Here is an 11,605-nt window from a genome sequence, read left to right as displayed (position 1 = left end):
GATAAAGAAATTTTTAGACACTTTTTACCCTTAATTTGATTGCATGGCAGAAGAGCAGCATGGGTTAAAATTGTTTTTTCCACAGCATCTTATTTTCTTATATTAAGAAGGAAAGGATGACATATCTACTTATTATATAATACTCAAAACATCCAAAAAACAAGAGTTTCATAAATTTCTATAGTTGTTAAAATTTAAGACTATCCATAAAATCAAGAGTTAATTTCTTCAAAATTGGGTAAAATCGAGTTAATTTCTTCTGATTCTATCCAATTTCAAAGAGTTTACCACGTTTTAACTCGGGTAAAATCAGGTCCAACTAGAGTATATTTTATCCATATTCAATTTTACAAGTGATTTAACTCAAAATTCATACCTAGAAATATGAAATTGGGCGATTTTATGAGTTAAAACTTGTTTTTAACAAACATGCCTGAGAGAAAAAACTGAGGCCAAACAGTGAGTAATGAACAGCATATGTTCACAAGTAACCTCACTAAACAATCTCCAATGATGATGAGTCAATCTCCTTGGTCCAACTTCCTTTAGTTGGGAGGTATTGAGTATTTTCTTGGCATATACAGAATTCATTGACTCATCATTAATGCCAAGGGTTCAAATTGTTCCATCATTAATGCCAGTAGTATATGCAGCCAGAATCAGGGTTCCGCCATTAACATTACTAGGTTGACCAAGTTATATACAAGCTAGCTCCATGGTCATTGCTAGCCCTTCTCTGTTACCACATTGCTTCTCAAGCATACATGCATTTCTCAAGTACTCCTTCTCTGTTACCGAACAATTCTCAAGGAACTTTCAATCCTTCTGCCGATCCAACTTCAAGTTTCCAGAGAAAAGGAATTTTCATCTTATTCATCGAACTCAGGAGTTCTTTTGCCTGGTTTTCCATTCCCGCGGATTTGTATAAATGCACAGCTACACTCATGATGAACTTGTCCCCTTTGATTGACTTGCATATACTTTCAAAAAAGTTGATTCCTTCTTCTACACGTCCATATTTCAGGTAACCTTTCAGAATTGTTCGGTAACATATGAGATCGGGAATTAAACCAAAAGTTGATATTTCCTCGTATATCCTCTTGGCTTCATCAATCAGCCCAGCTTTTATGAATGCCGATAGTAAAATATTAAAATGGGCACAGGATGGTGAAATACCCTTGCTCTGCATAGAATGTATGGTTTCCTCAGCTTTGGAGTAATTTAGGCTCTCTGTATATGCTTTGACTAATGAAAGATATGTGGAAGAGTCGGGCAAACAATCTTGTCTCTGCATGGCTTGGAAAAGCTTCTCTACTTCATGATGAACTCCAACATTTGCATACACATACATCATAATATTATAGCTGATCTGTAATTCCCAACAAAGACAAAGATTTATCACTAATTCTCTAAAATTGTCATTATTTAAAGAAGAGAAATGTAAAATATGCCTTGTTGTTCAATGTAAAGTATGTCATTATTTTGGGCCACAACATAACTCAAGCTTTTAAATAAATTAATTTGAGAATACCTATAAGAGTTGCTAATTATATACTTGAGTCTTGAAAATATAGTTAAGAAATTATTAACTCTACCTTTCCAGGTTTAATCCCTTCTTCTTGCATTTTACTAAACAACTGTGAAGCTTCGCGTACCATACCTACAATATAAATATGAATTAATGACCAAACATCATGTGCTAATTACATTATGTTTGCACTCTCCATTGCATGAAAATCATATTGGATACAAAGAAAAATTATGCACATGAAAACAGGAATAATGGAATTTTCAAATGCAAAATTGCATCTTGAATTATCAAAATTTTATCTCGGTTAAAGTAAAATGGTCCAGTACCAGCTTTCCCATAATAGCCTATCAAATTCATGTATGCTTTTTCATCCAAAGGGACACCCAATGAGCGAGCTTTGTTGAACATCTCCACAGCTCTATCCAACTTGTGATATTTTCCATAGACACTGCATAAGCAGTTAAAATGTTGGTCCAAAAATTAGCAGCCAAAAAAATAGATGCAAAAACTTTTATCAGTGGAAGAAAGCTTATATAAGCTACAACCTTATCATAGTGTTATATGTTTGAATTGATGGAGCAACGCCATTGGAACACATGCGCTCAAAAATACTAGATGCGAAATGCAATTTGCCTACAGCAGAACAAATTGTATTAGCAAGCTTGCTGTTTTGATTTTATATTTCCTATTCAATCAGAATGCTACATATCAAACCTGCTTCAAGCATGGATTTTATAAAGGTATTGTAAGCCACTGTATCAAGTTTCACGTTTTCTTCAAGGCACTGAGAGATAATTTTCTCGGCCTCCTGATATTTTGCTGAAAAAGAATAACACCTAAATTATCAGTTAAATGCAAGTAACTTGGCGCTGAAAAGAGAAGCAACAACAAATAATTGATGTTCCTGAAAATTCTTAATTTTCCAGAACTCAGAGAGCAATTTGTTTTTTCAAAAAGTTCTATGTCAACAAGCAGACACATTCATCAATAAACCTAATACTCATGCACCAGGCATAATACCAGGCTAGCATTCCCCCTTAATCCTGTGAAACTATTGAAGTATGGAAGAATAGTTGAAAAAAGCCATTTATGTTTGAAAACACATAATTTTAACTGTGGGAGAAGGGCGTGTCAACATTTCTTTTTGGAGTTTAACACATTTGATAAAAAGATAGGATTCCGCAATATTGCACAATTCTTTCCTATCCAAATAAGCTATAAATTGTTAATTGTTATAGCGAGTTAGAACTCAATGGTAGAATCATGTGAGAAGGTGTTGCATGTCAGATTGATATATGAATCAGACACTAGTTTACTTAACTGCAGTCATACCTTCATTTGTCAAAGCATTTACAATAATGCTAATACCAACAGCTCCCAAATCAAGTCCTTCCACTGTTGCTTGCTTATATAGCAAATATGCTTTTTCTTGTTTGCCACATTTAGCAAATGCATCAATCATAGAGTTATACAGTAGTTTACTAGATATTGGGGAATTTACATATTTTGCAAAGATATCTTCCGCTTGTTTCAGCTTATGTTGTTTTCCGTAATGGCTAATTAAAGAAGCTGCAGTGACTTCTTCCGTTCTGCAGCCAAGGGTAATCAATTGATGGTTGAGTGATTCTGCTTTGCTGATTTCTCCTGGAAAAAAAGGGTGGAAAATGGATATTTCAAAAATATATCAAAGAAAGAGGTGGTGATCAATTTAGTATTAGAGAAATACCATCTTTAGTCAAACTGATAATGAACTGACTAACAACTTTTGACCCCCCTGTACAACCCAGCAATAGTTTCAGTAACATTTTTGTCTTGCTGAAGTTGTTATTTGTCAGATATACACGGAGCATCATCTCAAGAGCTGTAGCATCAAGTTTGTTGGTGGGCATAATGGTGACGAGTTTATCATCAATTTGCACATCCTCCTTATGTTCACAAAGAATCCAATAAAATGTCCGGAAGAATTTACAATTTTTAAGAGATTCATTCTTAACCATTTTATTTGTCAACTGCTCAGCTTCCAGAAGCATTCCCTCTTTGCAATAAACCTTCATAACTTTCCTGTAAAGCACCTCATCAAAAGGTGTCCCGTTGTCTCTTATTCGAATGATAAACTCCTTTGCCTTGTTTATCAAATTAAGTCTGACATACAGATTGAGCATATCATTACAAGAACCAGCATCAGGCCGTCCTGTCTTGCATAGAGCTAAGAATGTTCCTTCAGCCGATACTACATCTTCTTTCGCCACATAACATTGTAGCAGGACAATATAAGCAAATGGAGAGAACCATATGTTTCTAGACTTCATGAGTCCAATAACTTCGAAAGCTTTGTCGACATTTCCTGAAGTAAGATGGACCTGTGCCATTGCCAAGTATGTTTTCTCATTGGTGAGTAGGTCCAGATGCTTTATCTTTTCAAATGTTTTGCAAGCTTCCTTGTATAAACCAAGTTTTCCATAAACTCTTATAAGCAAACCATATATGACTTCATCAGCTGGAATTTTGTTTCTAGCCATTTCTGAAAAGAGAGAGAGGACTCTAGGGTAGTCCTCGTATTTGTAATACAGAGATATAAGTGTAGCGCAAGTGTAATTACTGGGAGCTACTCCACGAAACCTCATATCGTCATACAGTTTTTGCACTTCATCTCTGTTTCCATTTTTAGCATTTACATTTATAAGCAAGTTATAAGTTGATTCATCTGGGACAAATCCGTAATTCTTCATCTCATCAAAAGTCACAAAAGAATCTTCATGCAACCCTTCTTTGACAAGAGAACTAATGACTACCGTGTAAGTAAAATGATCCGGTGCCACCCCTTTTGTTACCATATCCCTCCACACGTGAACAACCTCTCTATGGAGTGATTTCTTTTGCAAAGAAGACAACATAAAGTTGAAGACAGCAACAGAGAGAATTATTCCCCTTTCTTTCACGGCCGAATAAAATGACAACATGGACTTATGGCGCCCCCATCTTGCATAAGAACAGAGCATGGTACCACAGGTCACTTCATCTGGTTCACAACCTACATCGAGCATCTCCAAGAAGATCTCTTCCGCGAGATTAAGCTTTCCAACTTGCCCATATAGACGCAAGACTATCGTGTAGGCAATAACACTCGGATGGTAGCCCAACTGTTGAACCACAGAACTATCAATACAGAGTATCAATTTCTATACAATGAGGCCAAACAACATAAATAAATAAGAGAACAATTGAGTGAAATTCATGCGATTCCCATCCTAATAAACAAAAAGTGGTCCTGTATTATTTAGTAAGACCCCCATGAATTTTATCATGTCTAAAATATTGTGGAATTGTCATGTTGCAATCCTCAAAATAAAAGGAGTTATGCAGGTAATTTACACCCATTATACAAGCAATTCTAAGTTCTAACCCAAAACAGATTCTAACATGAAGTTGAGATTAGGAGATTCAACGAAAAGAAAGAAATAATAACCTCACATCAGCATTGTTCATTTCACTTTATGTCAATGTATTAAAACTAGAATCACTTTACATTTAACTAACTTTTAATCAAAATCAGTTCATTTAAAATCAATTTGTGTCATGTTAGAATTAAACACACACCAAGTGATTTTGGTTTTATTCTGAAGAGTATTAAAATTGATTAAGCCCCCTCCTTACTCGTGTTAAATGTGAGTTTACTAAAAATACACATGTTTATGGTAAGACAAAAATTGACTTTCCCTCCAAATTTATAATTAACTCGACCTGATACCAAAATATAAATTACTTCATTTTAAGCCCAACTTTAACCAACAGAATTGTACAAAATCAATTTTATTCACAATAAACACTCATTAAAATTGATTTTGACATATTTGGATGATATCAATTGCAATTGATTTTGCGTCTAAAATTGATTCTAACTTAAACCAAGATTTGCAACTTTTTACTCCAAACATGATTTTTACACTCAAATTCATAGTTCAACTAACTTCTAGGAGAATATTCATCAAATTCATAGTTCAACTAACTTCTACGAGAATGTATGTATACAAACATAACTAAACCAATACATTCAAAATCAATTTTTGTCAGCGCAGAACGGAAGACATAAAAGAGTTGAAGAAAGACCTGCATTTTCATCCAAGCAAAGAAATCCCTAACTTGTCTCCACCCTCTTTGTTCCTTAAGAACAACACACATCTCCTTAAAAGTAAGTTTGGTAACAAAAGAACTCATTTCCAGCCTCATATCATAGCCTCCATCGGCCTTTTCGGAAAGAGCACGAACTTTCTTAATAGCAGCAATGACATGTTTACCATACAATTGACCATTACGATCATCTTGCAAATACTGAACCATTTGTTCAGGAGTTCTCTTAATCCAACGAGGTGTTTGAGCTTGTGGACCTTGGTTGCGACGTAGAGTGCTAAGGTATAGAGCTTTGCGTTTGATTATGCGGCGTGCGTTGTCGTCGGAGAGAGGCTTTTTAGGGTGGATGTATGGTGGTTTTGGTTTTGTTGGGTCGGTGGTTCTGGGGGACCATGGGTCTCGCTGTACTTGACTGCGAATAATGGGTTTGTTCTTCTTCTTCTTTTTGGATTGTGGAGGTAACAATGGTGTGGAGGATAGGAACGACGATTTCAAACACTCCATTTGTGCTGTGTACTGTAAACCTCAAATTCTACTTCTACAACTGCTTGTGTTCGAGTACAAATTTTTTTTTGACAAGTTGTGTTCGAGTACAAATGTCGATTTATCCAGACCATAACTATGCCCCATTGTTCTGTGTTTGGATCCATAATGACCTTTTTGACCCTCATTCTTGAGTAAACTATCTAGTTCGGATTTTAGGCGAGATAATAAAATATGAATGATTAAATAAATTATTTAGATAAGATAAAAATAAAAAAAATTAACAAGCCAAAAGAAACTGAAAAATATGTTAAAAGATATATACGAACAAAGATATTAAATGTCAATGACACCTAAATAAAAATTCATGAAATTAAGACTTGAAATCGTTGGTTTTGGATAATTTGAGAGTCTACATTTATAAAATAGCAAATACTTTCCACAAATTAAACCATTTAGACCTGCATATGTGTCATATTAAAAGTCGGATCAGTTTTCCTCGTATTCATGCAGTCGGACATCGGGGAGAAACAATTCAGATTCAATCTCGCCATTTTAAATTATAAATTAAAAATTAAATATGTATTTTTTGAACCATCTGATCAAGATCGAACAATACATATTGTCCTGACTGCATTCTTTTATTGACTGTAGTGGATCCATTTTTAAAAGTCATTGTGGTTTGTTGAAGTTGTTGACATGTCAAGTATGTGGAACTATTATTAAATTATCCCTTATGCATGTGACGCGTGAGAAATGTATAAGGTTTGAAAAAGTATTGGTCTAGTTAGATACTATTTTGGGGAATTAGTCACTTTAGTTCCTGAATGGGAGATGATTCGTCACTTTAGTCCCTGAATGAAGAGAGATTGCAAAACAGTCCCTGCATGGTCAATTTCAGGGACTAAAGTGACTAACAGAGTCTACATTCAGGGACTAAATTGACTAACGAAGTTTGCATTCAGGGACTAAATTGACTAACAAAGTCTACATTCAGGGACTATTTTGCAATTTATCTGCATTCAGGGACTAAAGTGACGAATCCATTCCGATTCAGGGACTATAGTGACTAATTCCCCTACTATTTTTGTTGTAAATATAATACAATAATATCGTTAATATTTTGTAATTTAAGGTAAAACAAATAAAACAATGTTGGATTTTCGGTACATCACGAGTTTGTAAAAGTATGTGTATTTTTTAGTGTAAACAATGTTGTAATTTAAGCGAATGGTCCGTGTTTTTTGTTTTTAAAAACAGCAAAAGTGAAAATAGTTTTCAAAAACTATTTTGCAAAACAATCAATTCAAACAAATTTTCAATTTTTTAGTTTTTAAAAACTGTAATCAAACAGGCCATTAGGACCATACGCTTAAAGGTAGGGTATTTTGATATGATTTCTGCTCTTTACCCAGCAAGTTTCGCTCGCGTCTAGCTGAAATACCTAAATTACCCCTGCGTTGGTTAACTAACACAAGTGTAAAAAATTGCGCCACTTAACTTACGCTGCGTGACTTAAGTCACGCATAGTGACTTAACTCACTTTTTTTAATTTATTTACTATATTCAAATTATTTTATTTACTTTATTCTAATTTATTTTATTCTAATTTATTTTTTCACTTTATTCTAATTTACTTATTTTCTAATTTATTTGTTCACTTTATTCTAATTTATTTATTTTGCTAAATTATTTGTTCACTTTATTCTAATTTATTTACTTTATTAAAATTAATTTATTTACATATTTACTTTATTCTAATTTATTTATGAACTTAAAATAAATATTGATTCGATTTTATTCGTTAAATATATACAAATATAAATAAAAGAAAATGAACTAAATTATTATTTATTCATTAAATAAAAAATTAGAAAATAAAAGCAAATATAAATAACAAGGAATGAACAAAATTGAGGCATATAACAATATCTCATTTTATTAATAATTCATACAATACAATAATTGATACAATAATTTATTCGAATTCACTAAATATACTTATTTTCTCATTCTTGGGGTAAAAAGTGACCAATCTTCTTGGAGTAAAATAGTGAGCAACCTTTTTGGAGAAAATACATCATCAACCCTTGGGTTAAATTTAAATCTTGTTCTTTTTTACCCCAAAAAATTCTTTTTACCACGATAAAAAGTTTCTGGGGTTAAAAAAAGCAGATTTAAACTTATCCCAAGGGTCGATCACTTCCCCAAGTCTGCTACTCACTATTTTACCCCGAAGAAGTTTGATCATTTTTTCCCTCAAAGAGACTATTGAAGGAAGAAAAAAAAAAAAGAGAAATAGAGGGAGAGAGTGAGGAGGGAGGGAAAGTGAGGAAATAGGGAAGTATGGAGGGGTATTTATAAGTGAGAATGGTAGTATAGGTTGTAAATACCATTAATGTGGTAAAAAAATGTATATAATGGGTAAAAAACGTGTAGATTGAATGTTGAAAAACTGACCAAAGACTAAAAAACGTTTGTTCTTCAGCTCTGACCACCTGCCAACGTGCATGAGTTAACTCGCGCACATGTCAGTGGTGCGTCAGTTAAGTCACACAGAGATTATAAAGTGCGCGAGTTAAGTCATACAACTTGACTTAACTCACGCAGAGGTATAACATGAAATCATGTTGGACGTGAGTAAAAAGTGCGCGGGGAGAGCATAAATCTTTTGATATATACTCCCTCCATTACTTTTCTTTTGATGTTTTAGGTGATTGCACAAATATTAAGGAATCATTAAATTATAGGAATAATTGTATGGTTTATACTAAAATACCCTTACTTACTCCTTGAATTTTTTTTCTCAAAATTCTAATCTCCTTAATTATTGAAACTCACCACACAAATTGCATTTATTATTTAAACTTCCAATTTTCAAAGTGTGTTTTTCAACAAGGGTAAAATTGGATAAAAAATATTAAAAATTCTAAAACATCAAAAGTTTTGGAATAAAGTTTAAGCTCTAAAACATCAAAAGAAAAGGAATGGAGGGTGTATTTCTGAGACCGAGACATTTTACATATTTTTTTTCAAAATTGAATGCGTGGCAGTCTCAGAAGAAGGTGAGAGCTTATGTGTCATGTTGTGGTAAATACAGCAAACCACGTACCTCTCGTTCTCGCATAGCCCCATACCTTGCATGACACCATATATCTATCTATCTATCTATCTGCAACACTTTCATCATTATAAGAATCCAGAATCCATCCACTAATTTCTCAAAGCTAACATAACATAACAACAATTTAAATACAAAAGCCGCAACTCAATCTCGTCCTTTCTTGGAGACAATTGATCAATGGCGACACCTTTGATCATAAGATCACCAGCAGCAACATTAACAATGACATTAATGGCAGCATGGCTAGTAGTGTGTAGTACGGCGTCTCGCATGGTGGGTGGAAAAACAGAGGTAGCAAACGTGAGAACAAACGACGAGGTGCAAGAACTGGGAAGATTCGCGGTGGAGGAGTATAACCGGAGTGTGAAGATATGGAAAGAAGGGGAAGGAGAGTTAAGGTTTGTGGAAGTAGTAGAGGCGCAACAACAAGTAGTTTCTGGGATCAAGTACTATATGAAGATATGGGTTACACAGGCAAAGAGTGATGGTGTTGGAGATCCTACAATGTTTGATTCAGTGGTGCTTGTTAAGCCATGGCTGAATTCCAAACACCTTCTCCACTTTGCTCCTTCTCCCCAATGACTAATTAATTGTAGTTTGGTATATGCTTCCACAATTTGATATGATCATGTATATTAGCACTAGTAATCCTACTCTTAACAACATCCATGATGTACTAAATCAACTTTTAAGTATGTAGCTACAACCAGTCTAAATAATTAGTACCTACTCAATAACATTTCTATATGCTTTCATCAAATACAAAATTGTAGAGGTGTGTTGGACTTGGATCATTGGAGCTCACAAGGGTCTGGGTATATTAAAGCTTAGGAATTGCCCAATTTAATTAAAGTATTGCAGTTTTGAACTTTATCACTAACTAAATGTCATCAAGATCCTCATTACTCATGGTATGGATTTATCTACTACTTTGGCTAATGAACTAAAAAATGTTACATTCTTAATTCTTATCCTTTTTAGACTCTGTTGAGGAGGTTAGCAAAAAAATTAATATGTCGGCATTTGGTGATTTGGTTATAGTATTACATCAGGGAGGGAATTTTATCAACTGTGTTGAAGATGGTGTAGGGGTATCAAGTATTGGCTAGTCTGGTATGGCATTTTGGGTCAGGCTTTGTAGAAAACAAGTTTTGCGGGCTTATGAAATTGGTGATTGTAATTTTGTACACTGTCTAATCCTTGCACATCTTGTACTTAGGTTAGAGTTTAAAATAAAATATTGATTTTTCAAAAAAAAAAAAAAAAAAAACTGTAAAACATTATTCAAGTATGAAATGTATTCAACGATAGAATAGAAACATTCATGACTATGAGAGAACCTACACGGGAGCTTGTTTTCGTCTTCCGATAACATACGGTTAGCACCAGTTATTAGCATCAATACTGATCGCACCAAAAACTGAAAAAACTAAATTATTATACACTTAACTATTTATACTCTCTTAAACTCAAATTTTATATATTAATTGATAGATGAAACATGAAGAGAATGACCTTATTTATACAGGTATTGTAGTTGAATAGTAATAATCTTAGAGGTATTGTAGTTGAATAGTAATAGTAATTAATTATACATCAATGGAAACACAATATAGTAAAAGGAAAATGCTATTTCTCTAGAAAAATAGCATCAAGAATTTTTCAATACAGAGCTGGCAAGTTTTCGTTGTATAATTTATTTGTTCACTTCCTATTTTTCAACCACACTTCCTTGAATTGTGGCAAATAGTGCATTGTGATTGGCTGTTCTTTATTCTTGAAGAATTCTTGATATTATTTTTCTAGAGATATAGCATTGCTCATAGTAAAAATAGATATTGTGAAACATGGTGGTTTGTTTGACTTAAAAGTCAATAGACTTGTGGAATGAGAAAGCTAGCATGGTATAGTGGTGACCGCAAAGTCTATGCTATCTTTTTTTTTTGTTGAGGAAAAAGTCTATGCTATCTAAATGTCTTGATCAGTATCATCTCTTCTTTCAAATTTTTAATTTATTTTTTGGATGATAATCATTTTGGTCTTATGAATGTATAGTGGATAGCCGTAATAGTCCTTTAATCTATCAAAATTTTGAAATAGTTCCTGATTGATCGATTGTGCACTTCGTTAGTCAAAATAGTTCATAACATTAAAATATTTCGTTAAAATTGTTATATTAGTCCTTAAATATAGTTACTTAATGTCATATCAATTCTTGTAAGTACTTTCTTATTGTCAATTATTCAATCCTTATATGAAAAGAGATATTTTGAGTATTAAAATATTATTTTAGCGTCATATAGTATTTTGACTAACGAATGATACAAATTATTATAGCG

At 33.3% G+C, this 11,605-nt stretch overlaps 2 protein-coding genes across 3 annotated transcripts; one reads left to right on the top strand and one right to left on the bottom strand.

Annotated features, from left to right (window-relative positions):
- Positions 1–151: 151 nt before the first annotated feature.
- Positions 152–6,205, bottom strand: EMB976 (Tetratricopeptide repeat (TPR)-like superfamily protein). Of its 2 annotated transcripts, none has more exons than XM_085704936.1 (8): positions 5,639–6,205; positions 3,258–4,687; positions 2,864–3,175; positions 2,246–2,350; positions 2,077–2,164; positions 1,858–1,979; positions 1,596–1,660; positions 152–1,369 (listed from the first exon to the last, which is right to left on the bottom strand). In XM_085704936.1, exons 2-8 carry the CDS (start codon positions 4,573–4,575, stop codon positions 806–808), a joined length of 2,574 nt encoding a protein of 857 aa, XP_085561062.1. In that variant the 5' UTR covers positions 4,576–4,687; positions 5,639–6,205; the 3' UTR covers positions 152–805. The 2 variants fall into 2 exon arrangements, with proteins under 2 accessions (XP_085561062.1, XP_085561061.1); XM_085704935.1 differs by having other exon boundaries at positions 3,258–4,671.
- A 3,131-nt stretch (positions 6,206–9,336) lies between these two features.
- On the top strand, positions 9,337–10,060 carry LOC146933191 (cysteine proteinase inhibitor B-like). The gene has a single exon (XM_085704933.1). The coding sequence runs from the start codon at positions 9,444–9,446 to the stop codon at positions 9,846–9,848; it is 405 nt and encodes a 134-aa protein (XP_085561059.1). The 5' UTR covers positions 9,337–9,443; the 3' UTR covers positions 9,849–10,060.
- The last annotated feature ends 1,545 nt before the right edge of the window (positions 10,061–11,605 follow it).

The sequence above is a fragment of the Medicago sativa genome, chromosome 4 (assembly GCF_051527215.1).
Source record: "Medicago sativa cultivar Bolivia chromosome 4, Bolivia_mono, whole genome shotgun sequence".
NCBI classification, from domain to species: domain Eukaryota; kingdom Viridiplantae; phylum Streptophyta; class Magnoliopsida; order Fabales; family Fabaceae; genus Medicago; species Medicago sativa.
This window is presented reverse-complemented; position numbering and strand designations above follow the sequence as displayed.